This window comes from Topomyia yanbarensis, chromosome 3, assembly GCF_030247195.1.
Source record: "Topomyia yanbarensis strain Yona2022 chromosome 3, ASM3024719v1, whole genome shotgun sequence".
Lineage (NCBI taxonomy): Eukaryota > Metazoa > Arthropoda > Insecta > Diptera > Culicidae > Topomyia > Topomyia yanbarensis.
Window position 1 is genome coordinate 284,323 of NC_080672.1, and position 21,330 is coordinate 305,652.

The 21,330-nt window shown below is 38.2% G+C and overlaps 1 protein-coding gene across 6 annotated transcripts in view; it reads left to right on the plus strand.

Moving 5' to 3' along the window:
• The window catches only part of LOC131692703 (fibrillin-2-like), a 250,397-nt gene that overhangs the window by 26,187 nt on the left and 202,880 nt on the right, over positions 1–21,330 (plus strand). For 5 of the 6 annotated variants that reach the window (XR_009306042.1, XR_009306041.1, XM_058979903.1 and 2 more), the window contains exon 2: positions 6,673–6,894. Coding sequence is in view for 4 of the 6 variants with exons in the window: in XM_058979903.1 (XP_058835886.1) it covers positions 6,673–6,894 (222 nt within the window). In the remaining 2 variants the exon portion in view is untranslated. Of the gene's footprint in view, positions 1–6,672; positions 6,895–9,868; positions 10,116–21,330 lie in introns of those variants that run through there. The other variant, XM_058979904.1, reaches the window with a different exon arrangement.

Here is a 21,330-nt window from a genome sequence, read left to right on the forward strand (position 1 = left end):
GTAGTAATCGAAATACCGGTATCTGTTAAATATTGAAGTGCAAGTGCATTTCACTATAAAAGACATAGTGGAATAAAATGGAAGAAAACCTTTGAAATATTACGTACATTCCACTAAGACCTCCGTTCGCGTATATATTTTGATCAAGAACCAGCTATTGTAAATAAATAAGATAAACAAAGAAATTTCCATCATAAAAACTTTAATTAATCTAACATATTGTGTTGTCATGGTGTTAAGAATGCGATTGCATGGGTCTAATTTGATATGTTTATACCAAAGTATCACAAAAGATTGGTTTTGATTTTTTTTTTGAATTTAACAAAGTCAACACTACATCAAGAAACTGTGAACTTCTCTGGGGTAACGTACGCTAACGAGCGACAAGTCGCTGTCTGCAGACACAATATTGAGCTTGCCCTGTTCTACCGTGTGAATGTTGCCTCCTGTGGAATACTTTACGAGATACGGTTCCTTGGACTATCATTACATTTATTATATTTTTACAACATAAAAATTACAAAAGTACCCTTCACATATTGATTTATCATCAAACACTGAGTGGAAAACTACTGGACTCGTTTAAGTGGACTAGCCTGGTGTCCCCTACAAATAAAGAACCTCCAAATAAATCAAATTCACTAATATGTTATGCCATTTATCACAAAAACCGCTTTTGTATTATTTTGCTAGTTCAGCGCTACGCTACCCGGCAACAAACTGATACAATTAATTAATTCATCTTCAGACGCTGACGTATTCTCGAATTGACATGGCATTACACGTCATAATATTGCAACAATTTCCGTTCTCTACTTTATTGCTTTCGTTGGAAAGTTTTGAATTAATTCACATGGTGACAAAAAATAATTATTTTTCTACTTGGAAAATTTTTACGCGCGAAGCAAAGAAAAAATTTCATCCGTCATCATTGCTTGCTGCCATATGAGGCGAGTAAAAATCCGGGACAGTCGAAAGAGGATTGCCTCCCCCCGTTACCTATCAATCGACTGTGCTTTCTCCACAGGTTTTCGGCAGTTACAAAGATCTTGGGTTCGGCAGTAAAAAAGTTCTGTGGGTCTGAGAGGAAGAGCTCTATTAGAAAATTTTTCATGGGAATTCGATCACCGTGCTTTTTAGGAATTACACACACCCGCGAAGTTCTTGCTACACCACCACCAGCGAAAATCGGAAATCCTGAATTGAGCAAATGAGACGAATTATTATGAGATCGTCTGTGCAGGAACAGGCGAGAAGTTTTAAGCACTAGATACACGTCATTGAAGCAGAGCAGAAACATTAACGGTCCCAAGTAGCTTCCCTGCGCTATATCTGGCAATCTCGAATGACAACCATTGGTAAGCAGTATCACAATGATCGGACACGCTGTGTGTAGATTCTGTTGTTCCAGCATTCGTCGGTGACTGAGTTGCAACTCCGGTTGTTGGTGATTTAGTTAATGTTGTTGGGTTTGCTCGCAGTTGATGTTATTTCATTAGAGGCTTTCACATATGGTTTGGCACGTAGGGATCTGTCCTTCATATGGGCGCAGCGTGATTTGAGATTTGCTTCTCACGATACGAACACCATTGGATATATCTGGAAAAAAGTTTCTCCAGGTTTCAAACTTTCACTTACGTACTTCGACATCAATAGTGAATTTATTGGCTGAACCCGGGGATAGATCGTGCAGGCTAACACCAGGCTTATCTTCGTCAATCTAAACGGGTATCTTGATTCTAACATTGACATGCGATGACGACGACGACGACGTTTCATGTTGTTTCCCATAGCCAAACTTTTCGCCATCGCCAAAGTTTTAAATACTATCAGTACCACATTACGAGTATGCACCTTTATTAATTGTTCCACTTTGCGAACACAAGGGCGGATTGGATAAACGACCACTGTATGGGATCGAAGATTGTTCAAATTTTGCTGATGAGTTTCAATCATTTTTAAATAAACGATCGATACCGCATCAATGAAAGTAACGGTGCATTATTTTCCACACTGGCTTGGGACAACTATTATTTTTCGATTGCTTTGCTGTCGCGGTACATATAGACGGCAGACTGTATGTAGAAGCGTTCGTTTGATTCACTGCACTGTTAACAAGCAGCGCGATTATAGCTTCCGATCCGATTGAGATGGAAAAGTAGACTGATTAGGAACTGGTATTGATCCTAAAGGGGTTCCATAATTACCAGCTCAAGAGAGCGCTCAAAAAGGTTATTCCACGACAGTTATAGTTGTTTTGCCATTTTCCTCTTTATGAAATGGATTTCCAGTAAAACGAAAAACTGCCACTTGCAAGAGAACTCTAGAAGAAGCAGAATCGCCAAAACTTCGATGAGTCTTCTTAGATGTAGGCACTAAAGGAATTTTTTCGGATCCTGGAATCAATGTTTCATCGACATTGATAGCGGCCAGAGTTTGGTCCACAACTGGAATCGGTTCGATTGCCAAATGTTGTTCCAAACAGCTACAGCTCATTCATATGGTACGTACATACGAACGCCTCTTTCTCTTTTCAATTTCCATGTAAAAAAGTAAGTTGGAAAGAGAAATAACGAGGTTCTAATGATAGATTAAAAAAGCATCGGATGGTACAATTGAGAGATTCCAGTGTATTAAGTTTTGTTTGTCGTACTCTGGAGCAGAGTGAATAAAGTGAAAACTCAATAATTAGAAATATAACGGGTGTTCAATAAAAAATGAGAATGATTTCAATACCTTTCTGTAATTAAAGAAAAGAGCGTAAATTCTTTTCTCCCCAAGAGAATTGCTCTCTGAACTCCTTATAAATGGGAGACATGTTTCTTTTCGCTCGGGTGCTGCCAGTTTAATCGAAGATGGTGTCGAAACAGCAAGTACTCCGCGAGCGTGTTGTGCGGTTTTACGAAACACTTGGCCATCGTGGAAAAAAGTTTACGGTAGACCACTTTCGAGACGAAAACGTACCCACGAGTACAGTTTACCAGATCCTGGCATCCTTGAGCGTGGAGCGGTCGCCGGCAAAGATAATTACGAAGAAGAAGAAGGAAGCGTTGAAAAAGCTGTTCGGCAACAAGGACGAAACGAGTTTGCGTGATGCCGGCCTTGATTCACCGAGCCCTCAAGATGGAGGACATCATCTATCGGAAGAAGACTCGGTCCCCCGACGACACGGACGAGCAGATAGCGATCGTGAAATCGCAGTGCCGGTGGATGATGAACAACTACCGCGAGACGTTGTTGCTCTCGAACACCCACATTCCAGGAAATGACAGCTACTATTCTAGCGACAAGTCGGCCACACACCCCGAAGTAAAATACAAGTTTAAGCATAAATTTAAAAGAAATGTTATGCTGTACATCGCCATATCGGACAGAGGGATTTCAAAACCGTGGTTCAAGCCGAGCGGTCTGGCCATCAATCAACAAGTGTACCAGGAGGAGTGTCTTGAGAAAATTCTTCTGCCGTTATTAAAGAAGAATCATGCAGTTGAGAAGTACGTCTTCTGGCCGGACAAGACGTCTTCCCATTACGCCAAGAAGACGCTGGAGTATCTTGAGCAGAAAAAGATACCGTACGTGACGAAAGAAAGAAACCCCACTAACTTGCCCCAGTGCCGTCCCAATGGGGTTTTTTCGGCTCCCTCAGTGCTTTAGTGTATAAAAATAATTGGCGAGTCAAGGATACGAAGCAGTTGACCGCCAGGATTTGGAATTGTATCCGAATGAAGGACGTCAGTACCGTCCAGTGCTCTTGTGAGAGCATCGCGACTAAGTTGCGTCGTACGGCTGACCAGGGCCCCTTCTCTAATATTCATTGACGTTTTTTTTGAAGAATAAACATTACGTTTTTAATACAAATTTCTGAATCCGCTGAAGATTTTTGTTTTTGTTTTTCAACTACATGACTGAAAAAATTCTCATTTTTATTGAACACCTGTTATTAGGCTTACAGGAGAAAAAGCAGGACAAATCAAGCGTTTTCCTCGACTTCCCAGGACACCAGGACAGTCAGTGAAAAACCAGGACATGTCCTGGGAAACCAGGACGTATGGTCACCTTAGGTGAATGACATCATGTTGTTAAAGTTCCACTTTAATGTTGTTGGAATATTGCTTTAAGCATCTGGAAGTCGCGCAGTGCATGGAGGGCGAAATTCAGGCGAATTGACTAAATGTAGGGGAATTATGGTTAAAACCGGCACCAACCCACAAAGCCACAAAGCAACAAAATTATAGTTTCTGCGAAAAATTCTTCTTTAGAAAAATCTTAACAAAACCTATTTGTGTCAGGGTTTCAAAATTTAATTTCATTTAAAAATTATTGGTTGCTCAACTTAGAAAACAATGTGACTTCCAGGCGCTGAGGGTAAAACTTACCCCTATAGGGGTAAGATCGACATTACAAAGTAAGCCGACAAATGTCAAAGTAAGCTCAGATGCCAAATTTCACATCATTTGGTCAATTCTAGACCCCCGCGCATTTCGCTTGAAATGTTTGAAATTGGTACTGTGGGAAAATATGAAGGAAAAAATATATTAAATGCCATAACTTTTGAAGTAGCACTCGAAAAATTGCAATGTATGCCTCTTTTTAAAGGAAATAACCTTAGTATTTGAATGGAGATATTTTTGTCACTCGAAAAATACGGAAAATTTGGGTCATTTTGTCCCCGAAATCCACCATTTTAAAAAAAATTCTGCTCCGTGATGCAAATCATACATATTTTGCAGTTTTTCTAATGTGAAAAAATCTCAGACATCGAACGGAACTTTTTTAACCTTTGTCCGAATACGAGAAGTTGGGGTTATAGGGCCTTTTGTCATACATATTAAATTTTATCATTTTATCTTGCATATATCTCTATTATTCTTCAATCAATTTTCACAAAATGTAATTTGAAAAACGTCGAAAGTTCTTAGCAATAAAACAAAAATAGATTCGCTACCGGTAAAATTCAGAAACATAAAAAAATTTGACATTGACTCTACAAATCAGATTTTTTTCATTAAATGTCCTAATACCTTAACTTCCCCTATTTTGCCGGTTATGAAACTTTTTTCATGTGTCCCTAAGCATATTTTACACTAAAAGTAGTAAATGATATACGACGAGTGGCTTACGAAACCAGTGCCGTTTATTATAATGAAATTAAACGGTAGACATCTATCTTAAGCCGATTATTTTTTCAGGCAATAAAACAATAGGAGATCAGCAATTACAGTTTTGTGAACACTGAAAAGAGCAGCTCATGATCTAAAGAAGGAAAAACACATAATTGATTTTTCCAGACTCTCAATAAATACTTCAATCGTGTGATAAGCATTACAACACGTCATGGCACGAAATGGGCCCTACTGATGCGGTTAACTGCTAAGGGTAGTTATATCAGGGGCCTAAAGTAAGGTCAAATTAAGTCAAATATTACTTTCGTTCTCTGATTCAAACAAGCTCAGATGTTTTGATTCTCGTGGCACTCGGTCTGGTAATCTTTTGGTCTAATGATCCATTCTGTCTAATGACCTTTTCGGCCTAATGGATTTCGTTTTTATGACCCATTCGGCCAAATGGCTTGTCGCCTAAGGGATCGACACCCTCAGATTTCAATAATATATTTGAGAAAGAAGATATCTACGGAGGATTTAAAAGCTGTTTTAAAGGGATGCTACCAGAGAAAACTTAGTTTTGTATGAAGATGGTTAGAGCTGTTTTTGCATCTGAGCTATAAATAATTTATCCAAGATATATTAGATTGGTCTATTTATTTATTTATTTATTTATTTATTTATTTTTTATCCCTTTATTTATTTATGTATTTATTTCTTTATTTATTTATTTGTTTACACATTTCTAAATAGACGACTCACACCAATCTTACTAGTTCCACTTGTCTCCCAAACAAAATACCCATCATTTTTGTATCAGACACAACATCGGAACGAAATAAAGTGATACACATCGCTGCCGAGCGACACCAACAATACGCGATAATATTTATGGTAGTTCGATTTTCTACGGTAGTTCGGTTTAAAGTTTTATCTTTATTTTTTGCCGCAATGGCATGCATTGTCATCTGATCGGTTCGCGCCCGCCGCTGCTGTCTGGGCCGGCTGCGATTTCGGGAAAGGATTCGTTCATCCGAAAGCGCGCCAAAAAAAAAATCCGTGCGACAGAAGATTTATGTGGTCGATTTGATTCTTTGGGCTTTTGTTCAGTTTTTTCCCCCCGACACCGGGATGTTGTAATTCGGCACGTAAAGAAGAGCCAATAAAATAAATACTAATTTATGAGGTTGTCACATATTTTACTGGTTGATCGGTTTTTAATGGAATTTTATTGTTGAATTGGCAGCGACAATCGATCGGTAAATTATTGTGGGAAAAATGTCGAAGGGGTGCGAATAGAAATGTTCGAACGGGATACGTGATTTTGGCGAACCTAGTTCATTAAAATACTTGACTTCCCAGAAGCATCAATCGCTAAAGCAAACCACCCTAATCGAATGATTTACATTCCATTAGATTTTCGCTCGACGAGTTGTTATGTGGGATCGCTTGGTGAACCGATAGTGACTTTCACGCACATCAATCACGGGGATCGGTTTCACACGGCCTCTGACCGACAAACGACATACGCTTGGATCGTTCTAATTCACTGTTCAATTATATTTTTCAGCAACCGTTCGGTCGGTGGCTGGACAGACAATTTACGAAGACTGCGAGCAACCACCGGATATAGCTCATGGCAGTGCCCGGCTAACCGTTGATCCGAGTGAGGAATTTGTAACGGCTCACTATAGTTGCACGGCGGGATACAGGATGGAAGGAAAGGTCGACATCAGGTGCGATATTGATTCGGACGAGTGGCAGGTCGAGGAGCTTCCCAAATGTGTGCCAGGTAGGTTTAGTTGAGTAGTACGTTATCATCAATAGTGAATGATCCTTGAATCCATGTGGGCACATTCCCTGCTATAGAACTAACAAAAACGCAAACTATGGAGATAATTCCCCCCACTTGAAAGTCACCCTTTGTTTACCAGCTCAGCACTCCTCGAACCATAAATCATTTCCGAGTATCCGAAGGATCCTTCATGAATTATTATTCAATTCCGCCCAAATCCTAACGAAACAAAGCAAATCACACTTCCCAAAAGAGGGGCACATCCTTCCTGTCAAAATAACAATTCCCGGTTCGTTGGGAGGGGGATTCTCTTCTCGTTTTGTGTTCATCGCGTTTATTGCTTTTTTGATGAGCTAAACATTATGCACAAGCCTCATGGATTCCTTCCGTCGTCTCGCCATCGCCACAGCCACCGCCATGGGACTCTAATATTAAGGTGTCGTTCACACTAAACTCGGTTATGACTGTCACGTTCATAAATTATGGCCCGTTGTTTCTTTTTGTGGTCCCAACGATTGTGGTTTAGGTGAAATCATCCGAACCGAAAGTAATCTTAAATTCCGGCTAAAAATTCTAGATATTCGATAGACTATGGAAACAGGTAGGTGTTTCGGGGTGACTTTCTTGATATCATTTGTGCACAGATGAGGTAATTCGCGTTTTTATTTCGTCTGGAAATACTAGTTCTACAGCAGCGTAGTACCACCATAAACACTGACTTGCTGAACTCGGTGCAGCAGCGGTTAGTTTATGATGAGATTGAAGCAAATTTGAAAATAAAGTTCTTATTACTTGTTCGGTATTATCAGCTCAACCACCAGCAGCTCAAGTTTGACTCAACCAAAATAGAAAAAGTTACTCCTTGCTCTTGCCAGAGATGATTCTACTTTACATAAGCGGATTCACGTTACCCGAATACTGACAGGCGGCAGTAAACCCATCAGATACAGGCGATGGCAGGGAACAATAAAGTCACAGAAAACATATCCTATGCCACTTGTGTGAAGTATTTGTATAAATATACACGATAGCCCGATTGAGATTATTGGATTGCGAACAAATTGAAAATTGAGTTCTGACTTTCTTCGTGTTATCTGTTTCTTTCATTCCTTTTTCATGACGGCTTTCAGTAACGTAAATGTTGGTGGATGTTGTTTCGGAAGTTGGAAACGGTTTGGATTTGTATCGCGGCTCAGCCAACGTGATTCGGTTGGTATTCACCGAAGTAAATAAATACACGGTAATGATAGAATACAATACAGCTATTGACAACCCTGACCGGTAATAGCTTTATTCTGCAAAAAAAATAGTTTTTAGTGTTTCGGATTCTCCTCATCAGTAACTAGCACCATCTTGGTACCAATTAGATGTTAAATCTAAACTAGCACCGAGTGATGTCTCGGAAAGACAAGCACAGAATCCGAAACATTCTACTTTTTCTCTTCAGTGCACATTGGATCAGGCACGTAGCTAGAGGGGGGACTAAGGGGCTAAAGCTCCCCCCTGAAATATTTTGAAAATTAATTTCAAAAACATTATTATCAGCGACTTTAGCTTGTAGCGTTTGGTTTGAGATAAAGTTAGAAGATTGCTGTTTCCAACAACCAAAATCAATGGTCACGAAAGTCAGTGTCGTTTATGCTTCTGTCCCAGCCGGTGTGAAGCGAACGACAAAGAAAATTACTTTTATATTGTGTTCCTTGTCTGAAGAACAAAGGAAACTTCTACTATACTATGCCCTAGTAATCTGTCGAGATGAGTGAGTTGCAGAAGCAAGAAGTGGTGCACCGGCCAAATACTGTGATTAGTGGTGATTCGCATAAGACCGAGTATTTGTGATGAGGACCATTTTCTGAAGGTGAAAATGGAAGATATACTTACGATAGCCACCATTATTGAGTTGCTGTAATTAAGATCTTCATATAAATGGACCGTGAGAGAATCAATGTTCGGTTACAAGATCGGACACCGCTTACTTGTAGATACATATCACATATGGGAGAAATGCAGTACAAAACATAATGCAATAGTACAATTACACATAGTATTCTTTGCACATATCAAATACTACGTTCCAGTTCTGTGAAAAAACGTCACATTATTTTTTTTTGCGTATTCCATATTTATACAATTCCTTTAAATGCCTCTACAAAATTTTAGACGGATTTTATCAACATTTTCATTTCAACAGCAAATTGCGTACAAAATAAGCCAATTTCAGTTTTGTTTTGAATTTTACATGTCATGGAGCATAAAGAGATGTTCGCTCAGTTCACAATCCTGCAGCTGCCAATGATTCTAAGAGGCATTCGTTCAACTAAATTACTAAATTTTGTTTGGTTGATTCCGAAAGCTAAGAGAAAATTTACTTCAGCTAACAAACTAAGTCTACTAGCTAGAAAGATTAGCTAACTAATGTAGTAAGTTAAATTCGCATTCAAAATCTTTTCGTTTTTTTTGCTAGCCCAAATCGAAAAACTTACCACATGAGAAACCGCGTAACTTGTGTAATTACATTTATTTTTCTTAGGAATGGAGTAATATTAAATTGTTTAATCAATCAAATAAACAACATAAAATAAACAAATAAACAAAATGGGTTTTGAGGCCTATCAAAAAAATTAAACTTAATTCTACGTCGCACGGCTTCTGACCTTACCCTTCCCCTCGTCACATTTTGTTACAAATTTGGTACACCCCCCTATCCCAAAATGCTACGTCATTTATGCATGGTCCCTTAAGTATTCCATCATTTTTGTGCCTCTCAAACTAATATCTGAGCTGCCCCAAATGTAGTGGTGGGCATGTGCATCACTGCCGATTGTGAGGGGAAACGCATTTCTGCCACAGTATGATACAACCCTTTTGAAGAAATACTAATCGCAGTAGCCATACGCGTCGGATGGTAACAATTTTTTCGATCTTGTCAATTTTGTGAAAAAGTCTCTCGGAACAAATACTTTTTCCGATGCCTACGTACTTTGAGCTATTGAGCCGTGAGTAGATGTCGTGTGTCGTGAATGAGCATTATTGTGATTTTCGTGAAAGAGTGAACAAATGATCAGTCGAACCTAAATTAGTGTTCAAATTAGAGAATTTTTCATTCCAAAGGAGCTGAAAAGGGCATTACCATATGGTGGAGAAGCTGCCCAACCCTAGCTCGCCCGCTGTCGTTTTTCGCGAGGACTCGGAAGAAAAAAGGATGCAGAATAATTCCGGTGATGTCTATTTTTAATCTTATTTTTCTGAAAATTCAACACTCCATATATGTTTAATTACAATCTTTTCTGGAGGATTAATTGGGTTTATTTGTTCCCACGAACAGTTGTGACTTTCATACTAGTAGCCGAACTTTTTTGTGCGAATTATACTAGGGTGATGAGCCCATTGTCGCTATGTTTCTATTATCACGCTACCCATTTGAAGCCGTTGGTTAGAGCAGTGTCTGCCATCTTTGTTTAACGCATTGAGTCAAATGGTAGCGCAACAAAAGGGGCACTCGATTCGTGTTTTCGTTGCGCTCAAACACGAGAATTTCACTGTTTTCAGCGCATGTATGTTATTATCTTGGTACTTAACAACGAAGCAAAGCTATTGATGCCAATTTGAACGCATCGCATTGTTTGTAGGCCGAGTAATTAATGAATCAGTGAGGCGCCCTCCTTAGTATGGTGAAAATAGGCACTTCACCCTATATTTTATCTTATTGGCAGAGTTTGTTTGTAACACCAACTTTTAACATTGCCCGTGAAATTCAATTATAAACTCTTTTTCCGTATGTCACATATAGTATGGTTGCATTTCATGGGAATCGTTATGTTATCGTAAATTATATTATATCAAACATTCCCCCCATTGATAATTTTATTGGTGGGTATCCAAGGTAAACTTGAATCAGTAGTGCAACTACTTACTATCTGCTTTAATTTTATGATTTTGCCAGATCGATCCTTTAAGTTAGTTAAAAAAATCGCCGTTGTTAAACATCGATCTTAACTTATGGATCGAAACAATTCTAATTTCAAATTATTACAAGTAATTTTCGCTCTCCGTGAAAAATTTAGTTGTCATTGTCATCTTAGTCGCTTTTCATCTTGGGAAAAATTTAGTTGTCATTGTCTTTCAATTGTGATTTTTCGATTGGACCATTTGTCGCTGTCCCGATTAAGTAATAGAACCTGCAATTCCTAATGCAGTTTCATCGAAATACGATTCGCACGAAGTCAAGTGAGCACCTTTCACTTTCCGGTCATCAAACTGAGTTGCAGAGGGAGAGAAAGTAACGTGTAGCCCATTACATAGGATATAGAAAGGATACCTTTTCCAAATATTTTAAATATCCTGTATCAAGCAATAACTTTTTTTCGCCTTTTGATATCTCCGTCATCTATGAAAACTGTTTCGGTTCCGAGCGTTTTCTTTAAGTAGATGATAGGACTATTATAAAATAAAAACGCTTGTAAGAACGTGGCCAGGTGTGTGGAGTTGAGCGGGTCTACGTCGTTGTAGATCGTGGCGAGGTCTGATATGGTAATGCATATGCTCAATTCTGCAACTCCATCTTCGATTTGTGCAGGTGTTCGTGCTATGCAATGCTAGTATTATACAACCCTTTTGAAATCATCAGAACAAGATTGGTCATTATACGGCAAATATGCCGAACAATAGTTGTGTTTTTGCCTTTCTCATATAAAGAAAGGTTATGCAATCACTGTAAAAATCGACTTTTTAACCGAGGCCCGGAGGGCCGAGTATCATACACCATTCGATTCAGTTCGTCGAGATCGGCAAATGTCTGTGTGTGTATGTATGTATGTGTGTGTGTATGTGTGTGTGTATGTGTGTGTCATTTAAACTCACACAATTTTCTCAGAGATGGCTGAACCGATTTTCGCAAACTTAGTTTCATCTGAAAGGTATAACGCTCCCATAAGCTGCTATTGAATTTTTAGTTGATCCGACTTCCGGTTCCGGAGTTACGGGTTGAAGAGTGCGGTCACACAGCAAATTCCCATATAAACTGGTACCACCATAATGTTCAAATGATGTAAAACATATTAAAATTGATGTAACATTACTCTAGTTTGCGGGTCTGGATCACCAATGATCAATCAAAGCAGCTTTGACCACATTGGCCACCTATGACGGTTCATGACGCCCTCGGGGAACCCGCCAAGTTCCTAAGCTAATATCACACCCATTCCACAACGAATTCTCTACCGATTTTTACGAACTTAATTTCAAATGAAAGATACAGTAATGCCATTGACTGCTGCTGAATTTCATTCGGTTCTGACTCTTGCTTCCGGAGTTACAGGGGTGTTAGTAAGGATACACTGGAATTTCCCATATAAATCGGTACAATCGTAATACCTCAGAGGCTAAAAACTATTGAAATGGTCACCAAATTACTTCTAATCGTAGATCTAGATCACTGATTGCCAATCAAACATTCTTTGAATATATTGTCCACTATCGACGATTCCGGAAGTCCGGAATTCCTGGCATATTCCACAATTAAAGTCACATCGGTTCATCGGTGATGACTGAACCGATTTTTTCAAACCAAGTCTCAAATGGAAGGCAAAATATGCAGTTGAGTATTGCGTAGCTGCCCCTTCCCCCCCTCCCCACCTTGGCCTTACACCTCCCTCCTTCATCACTCCCCTCTTCTTGGATCACCCTCACGCCCAGATTTCCTTCATCCACCCCGTATACCGAAATAAGATGAAGGATTTCTGACGCATCCTCCAAACCCACTCTACTAAACCCCCATTCCCTATACGTTCAAACGCATTCCACCAACCTTTGCAAATTATAATCACATGAAGATAACATTGAACTCATGCTTATTAAGCTAATTAAATATTATTCTTTTGCCTTTCTTATATAGAAAGGTTATGCAATTGCTCCAAAAACCGACTTTCTAACCGAGGCCCGGAGGGCCGAGTCTCATATAACATTCGACTCAGTTCGCCGAGATCGCAAAATATCTGTGTGTATGTATGTGTGTATGTATGTGTGTATGTATGTATGTGTGTATGTGTGTATGTATGTGTGTGTATGTGCGGATTTGTTAACAAAATGTCCACATCGGTTACTCGGAGATGGCTGAACCGATTTTTACAAACTAAGATTCAAATGAAAGGTATAATATTCCCATAGGTTGCTATTGAATTTCATTTTCAACCGACATCTTGTTCCGAATTACGAGTTGAAGAGTATGGTTACAAAACAAAATTTGTTGATTTTTCCAAATCAGTTTCTCGGAATTTTCTGAACCGATTTTGACAAACTTAATTTTAAATGAAAGGTCCATCAGCTGCTGTTGAATTTTGTGTGGATCCGAGTTCTGGTTCCTGAATTACAGGGTGATACGTACGATCACGCAGCAAATCCCGATTCTAACGAATTCTGCGATGAATGTAAAAAGGTGATTTTTTTGCCAAAATGTAAACACAACTGTTGAATTTGTAGATCTAGGTCCCCAACAGTCATTCAAAGTCTCTTTGGCCACACTGGCCACCATCAACGGATCCGGAAGCATCCAAAGTCAGAATAACGGTTATATTGGTTTCTCGAAAATGGCTAAATTTGCTCAACTTAGTCTCAAATGAAAGGTGTTGCGTCCCCAGAAACTGATATTAAATTCCATCTCCATCCGACTTCCAGCACCGGAGTTACGGGTTGTGGAGGTCGATCACATAGAAAACTCCGATTCAAACCGATACCGCGATGAATGCAAAAAGGTGCTCTTATATATGCTTACCAAGTGTAATAAGAATGAAAGACATTTCCATAAAGTTATATTGTACGAACCAGCTATTAAATCATAGTTTGGAGAAATAAGAAAGGCACAATTGCACCTCTAGGTGGATTAAAACAGGTTTTTGTTTACGTTATCAATAGTCATATTGACTGTGATAGCACAAATAGTTGTGTGGTCGGATATAAGACATGCGCCAATAGCACTGTTCAAAAGCGCACAAGGCTTTTCTCGTAGATTTGTCATGCCATTTTTGTTAAAAGTTACGGAGACGTAGACGTATAAAAGTTTCTTTAATGAAAATGCGGGTCTTTAACCAAAGCTATAGAAGCTTTCCTTCCTGAACAAGGCGTGGATTCATAGTTGCTGTACTTTTATGCTGAAGATTAATTTGTGCTAATTTAACCCTACACTGATAATATAAATTCGTAAATATAACGAAATCGAGTATGCAATGCACGAATTCATTTTCTGCAACGAAGTATTTTCGTGCATTGTAAATAGTTCGTTCATTTCACGAACAAGAATAGCCGCTTGCTGAACGAAAGCTTTCGTAAATTTTACACATTTAATGTACACTGCACGAATGTTATCGTTGATAACGATATTATTTTTCGTGAATTAAACGAAACGTTTTGTTTATTTGAATAAACGTTTGTGTATATTAGAAACGATTTCATTGTTCACACGAATTTATTTCGTTCATCTTAGGAAAGTTTTCGTATTCATTAGCATATTAATTTTTCAATCCATAAGTTAAGATCGATGTTTAACAACGGCGATTTTTTTAACTAACTTAAAGGATCGATCTGGCAAAATTTTATTTCAACCTGCTCTCCTCTATTGTGGACTAGAAAGATTGTGGTGTGAAGTAATGGCCGCATGATGAACAAAAGTTTTCGTAAATTTTACTTATTTTGTGCACATTGCAGGATTGTTAACATTATTTTTCGTGAATGAAACGAAATGATTCGTTTATTTCCTTAAATGTTTATGTACATGATGAACGATTTTGTTACTCGCACGAATTTATTTCGTTTATCTTAGAAAGGTTTTCGTATTTATTAGCCTACTATTGTATTCAGTCGATTTTTTGGGATCGATGTTTGATAACATCGATTTTTTTTAATTTAAAGAAAGGGGTGTGGCCAAATCGATTTTATCGTGGTACGAAGAAATGGCCGGTTGATGAACGAAAGTTTTCGTAAATTTTACTTATTTAGTTTACATTGCACGAATGTAATCGTTGATAACGACATTATTTTTCGTGAATGAAACGAAATGTTTCGTTTATTTTATTAAACTTTTATGTATATTACAAAAGATTTCGTTGGTCGCATTCGATCTTTTAGGTTCGATGTTTGACAGCACCGATTTTTTTTAATTAAAGGGATCGATCTGGCAAATTCGATTCTATTTAAACCTGATCATCATTGTTGAGGACTAAAAAGAATGTGGCGTGAAGAAATGGCCGCTTGATAAACGAAAGTTTTAATAAATTTAACTTATTTAGTGTACAGTGTACGAATATTGCCGTTGATAACAACATCATTTCTCGTGAAACGAAATATTTCGTTTATTTTAATAAACATTTATGTATATTACGAACGATTTCGTTGGTCGCACAAATTCTTTTCTTAGAAAAGTTAGAAAATACCATACACGTTGGCTTATAATTGCCTATAGCGAACCCCGAATTTTTCACGTTCAATAAGTTACATTTTATGAAAATTGGTTGAAGAATAATATGCACGAGAAAATCATAAAAAAATTATCAATGATAAAAGACCCTACAACCCCAACTTCTCATATTCGGACAAAGGTCAAAAAGGTTCCGTTCGATTTATGAGATTTTTTTACATTAGAAAAACTGCAAAATATGTATGATTTGCATCACGGTGCAGCAAAATGATTAAAAATAGGAGATTTTGAGGCCAAAATGACCCAGTACCTTACATTCCCGTATTTTTATAGAAGCAGAAATATCTGAAATCTAATATCAAGGTTATTTCCTTTAAAAAGAGGTATAAATTGTAATTTTCTGATTGCTACTTCAAAAGTTATAGCATTTAATATATTTTTCGTCCATATTTTCCCATAGTACCAATTTCAAAAATTTCAAGCGTTGTGGCGGGAGTCTAGAATTGTCCAAATGATGTGAATTTGGCATCTGAGCTTACTTTGACATTTGTCATAATATGAGAGGGGGGAAGAATTCAAAAAATAAATATTTTGCTATGCCGTAGTGAATATTTCTTCATATGTTCAAACCTGGAAGAAAGAAATAAACACTACACACGAAATGTAATTGCTAGCGCTTGTCATGATGCACAAGGCATTTCGGCAAAAAATCAATCAAGGGAGGCGACGTTTAAATAACCAATTTCTTTTGCGCGTCATTGTATGTAAACGTATTACCAATGCTTGAGCTCAATCTCAATTCCCAATTCTCGGTAGCCAGCTACCCAAAGCAATTATTACATGTTAACGCTTTTAGCACATTTTCAACTTTCTGCTTACCGTGATAAATGTGGAGAGGTAAAGGATGCCCCGGTCTCTAGTAACGATATGTATCGGACTAACATTCCTTCCTTATCCAGAAGATGATAATGTTCATGTCTAATTTAGAATGATTAATTGATATAACGTAGAAACAATCGTAGAATAGCTATCCCGCAAAACTACGACTTATTTTAAAATCTCCATCAAACCCATAATCATTCCGAAAATAACAATTACCACTGAACTCGTCAACAATAACCCTGAAACTCTGAATGTGACAACTAATTACAAAATTATTGCCACCAAAAGTCGTACCCCTGCCACCAACGAATGGGTATTTACATAAAGCGCGATGAAAAGTGCGGTCGAGGTGGGCTATTCGAGGTTAGACGATCGATATTAATTATCAACTCCGCAGGCTTTTATTTCAGCTGATCGTGTTCGTGGGTTCGTTTGGGGTGGGAAAGTGCACCCTCAGTAAAGCCTTCCGGAGAGGAAAACGCTATGTGATGGGACGAAGGGGAATATTAATTTCACTAATAGTGGTCCCTGAACGGTTATCCACAGACGAGATGACAACAAACAACCCGAAAATGGTCACATGTTCTCTCTCTCTCTCTCTCTCTCTCTCTCTCTTGCTCTCTCTCTCTCTCTCTCTCTCTCTCTCTCTTTCTCGCTTTGGGTGTAGCATGATTTAGTCAATGCAGTGGATATAGAAACGATCAATTGACACTATCGGGCAGTGCGCTTGGTATTAATTATGCAAATTGACCGCGGCAGTTCCAAAACAAACAGTTCCGATGCAATAAACAGATAATTATTTGTTTTGACAAATTCAATCCGATTTAGTAATTATTTGGGAAATATTACACTTTCATTCAATCTGGCTTGGTATCCGGCATTCGAGTGGAAGCTGGGGTTAGGTATGTACGGTGAATTTCAAACACATTTCCACGAATAACCAATTTAATTTATTCAATGTTAAAGTATATCTTTATTCGGCAAATCTCCCAACTTCCAAAGTCAATCTTCACCTTCAAACAAATAAACGAACCAAATATTGCCCACATCACGCCGCCTAGCCCAAAAAAGGGATCAATAAATTAACTATCGTTATTAGACTCACTTTATTTTTAGGAGATCCATCCATCTACCACCTACATCGAGCGAGACACTTTCTCCTCGATGGGAACCCTTCCCCTCTAAAAAAGCTAAAGGTTTTGAATGGACTCACGTCTATACCTATAGCTAGAGTCCATGTTGAGAAGGTAGCGCAAAGAAAATAAAAAAACTCAGATCGTTTGTGGTTGGAAGAAATCATCGTTTTTTTTTATTTCGAGACAAGCGTAAAATCGCACCATCATGAATTGTTCTGCCGTTTGCTTCACGCCAATACACAATTTCATCTCGGCATTGATGCGGACACTCCTTCCCCGATGAACCGTGTAGGAATCGAATAAAAGAAGAGTAGCTGCTGGAACCCGACGAGAACGAGCGATGGAAAACCAACAAGTCGATTATGGTAGAGCGAAAACAAATATAGGTACCTACCCCATCATAGAGCAACGGCATGGAATTCAACCGTCCGCGCAAAAGTCTATGCTCCTTGGGGAAATCGAATTTTCATCAGACGTTTGTAGATGGGGAAACTTTGAATTTGGTATCGGTGCTGTTGATGCTACTTCCGAGAACATAGAACGGAGCAAATAGGACCGACCACTGAGCAGATGTCGACGAAAGATGATATCTTCTTCATCTGAAGCAGAAAAATCTTTGTTCAACATTTCCTTTGCGGATGAATTTTATTTTTCTATATTGGCGGAAAAATAGGATTGTGTAAACACTGGTTGCAAATTCGTTTTACGGCAAACTCAGAAGTTTGTGGAATGCGATTGATTTAGTGGAAAACAGTTCCGTTTATTTAATTTAGCCATTGTTCAATTAGAATGCATTCAGAAAAAGGGAGGTTACGAAAAAAATTAAGTGGTTTTCTGTTTTTTTAGGAATGTTATAAAAACTTTGTTCAAGTTCAGTTTATTTTATTATATAGTTTTTATTTCGACTTTCTATAAAGACAACTGCAAAAGCAACGTACAGCACCTCCAAATCAACGACCATCTTCACCAGCGATACAAATAATTGCGAGTATATGCTGGTGACCCATAGGTGCATGACCCAAAAAAGTACACGAGAGTAAAGTAAAGTAAAAGCAAAAACAACATATTTTACTTTGCCATATTTCTCTTCAAAGAGTAAAATTTGCGACGAGCCAACACTAGAAGGATTGTGGGCGTCATATTGCAGATACTTGTATTTTGCAAAGATAATTAAAGTAATTAATCGAAGTATTTAAATGAACTTCTGTTGAGCTTAATTAGAGTCCAGCTGTACTCAATGTGATTATTGTTATTATTAAAAATCTTCAAATATTTAAAATACATATTTGCTACTTAAAATAGTATTTATATTAGAAATGTGTTGTAGATTAAATCTCTCCTGTAAAAGCTCGGCTAGTACTTTTTGAATAATGCCGGTATTTAATGTGCTTAAAGTAACTAAGACTATCTTCGTTCACGCCCCTTATCACCTATTTTTTAGGTGTTGATTCATCAACAGTGTTTTCATTGAAAATGAGCCACCTTTGTTGTGCAACTATTTTAAGTGTAGTTTTCATTTTATTATTTTCAAAATTTCGTTGACTTGATAGCATTGTAGGGGAACACGTATCCACCGGGTGATGCCAATCGAGTTGCTTCGGACTGAGCAAACAATTTTTTTGTTTAGTGTTAATTTGACCAGGTAGGGAAATAATCAACAGGGCATTAAATGGGCGTGGGAAATACGTATGATCTTGTCTGAGTGGAATGATGACTGTTAAATCATGTATGAGAGTCGAGAATTGACAATTCGCGACTGCATGACTGCCACTAATTGGAAACAAGTTATCGATCCTTTTCGAACACGAAAAACATATTTTATTGTAATCGCTGGTTTGCTTATTCATAATATAGATTGATTATTATTGTAAAAGGCAAAAAAACAGTAGTCACTCTTTGTCACTTGTATTTTCTGTTGTTTTAAATTAGTTGTTTTAAATTAGTAAAATAGTTTGTTTTCGTTCCTATTGCCTGCAATTTTATTCTAGTAACTACCACACAAAAACACATACGAGTGTTAGCGGTAATATGATTTCGATCATATGTAGTTTCTGGTACTTAGGTATTCTTTAGTTTATACCGTTCAAAGTACCCTTCAATTAGTATAGAGATGCGCGCAAATAATAATAACATAAGAGTTGGTATCTTATCCAATCATTGGTGGTGAAAGAAACTAATACATAATTATCATTTCATTTATTTTAAAAATTAAATCCTCCAACTGCCATTTGATTCAATTATAAATACGTAACACTACCGACATTCGGTTTCCGGAGTTGAAATTGCATTTTTATCAACCGAGCATTCTGAAATAATTCAACAAACGATAAACCTATCATAAATTCTGGACAGCCGGCTGCTCAGAGCAATAAACACATGTTAGCACTTTCAACAAAAATGGCATGCCAAATCCACGTGAAATGCCTCGTGCATGTATACTTGCGAATAGTGCTATTAACGCATGTCCTATATCCGACCACACAACTCGCGATATTTGTGCTGTCACGGTCAATATGACCGTTGATTAGATAAACAAGAAATACGTCTATTATTCGGCATATTTGCGGTATAGTGAACCACCTTCTGATGATTTCAAAAGGGTTGTATCGTACTGGATGTGTCCTCATAATCGGCGGTGATGCAAATGCCTACCACATCATTTGGGGCAGCTTAGGTGTCAATTGAAGAGGCACCGAATCGATGGAATACTTAAGTAGCACAAATCTGCATATACTTAATGCAGGAAATCGTCCAGCATTTGCACGAGCTGACAGAGAAGAGGTGTTAGATGTAACTCTCTGTTCTGACGGTATTACGCATGAGTAGGTAAACTGGCTTGTACCAAACGAGCTTGCGCCGTTGTTATCTGAACTGGGACCTCTACGAAGAGGGCTTGGCGACTAGGTTTCATCGGTATCTTCCGTCGATTGAGTTTCCAAGTAACTTGGATGAGATCGTGGATAAAATAGTAGCAACATACAAAGAGGCTTGACCCTTGGTGGAATACCGAACATGTTCGTCTCAAAAAGTTATATATAAGAGTTTGGAATCGCAGAAGCAGGGACCTTTCGGAAGCATTTAAGTTGGCTCGCAAAGCTAACAGAAATGCCCTTCGTTCCTCTGAGCGAAGTGGTTGGAAAAGCCTCTGCATAAATGTTTCAATTCTCAACTAAACTAACAAATTAAATAAGTTGCTTTCGCAATCGAATGACTTTCATGTCAGTTTGATAAGAACTGCTAATGGTGAATACTCGTCTGACGAAGATGTTGTACTCACCTGTCTTGTTGGTACACACTTTCCAGGCTGTAGGGAGCCATCACCAACGAATGCCCCTGAGTTCTTTTCAGATAGTTCTGATTCTTGGGCATTTGTTCGTAGAATTGTGACAACCGAATCGATCAAATCGGCGATGGAAAGTTTTGCTCCGTATAAGTCTGCGGGAGAAGATGGAATCATTTCATATTTTGATAAATCAAAATTTCAATTTTGATGAAAGTTCTTTCTTGTAGTCTTGAAACAGGATACATTTCATAAGCGTGGCGGTAAACAACTGCAAAATTAATTCCCAGAAGTGGCCGCCTTACTTATGAGGAGGCAAAGAGCTTTAGACCGATCAGTCTGACCTTCTAGGACCAACTTGTTACACAATGCTTTGTACAACATCGAAAATGCTTTTTCGCAAAAGCAGTCAAGCTTAGGAGTATTTTCTTGATATTGAAGGTGCTGTTGACAACGTATCTTTCGAATTTATTTTGGAAGCAGCTCGAGGTCATGGAGTACCTTCATATATCACGAACTGGATACACGCAATGCTTAGCAACCGACATCTGTGCTCATCGTTAGAACAGATAGAGATAAGCAAACTAAGTGTTTGCGGATGTCCTCAAAGTGGTGTGCTGTGTATGTGTTGTTGAGTAATGTTGTCTTTATGTTTATGACTATCAGTTAATCCAAATAAAACATCAAAGGTGCTTTTCACGTAACCAAGGATTACAACCGGAGCTCGT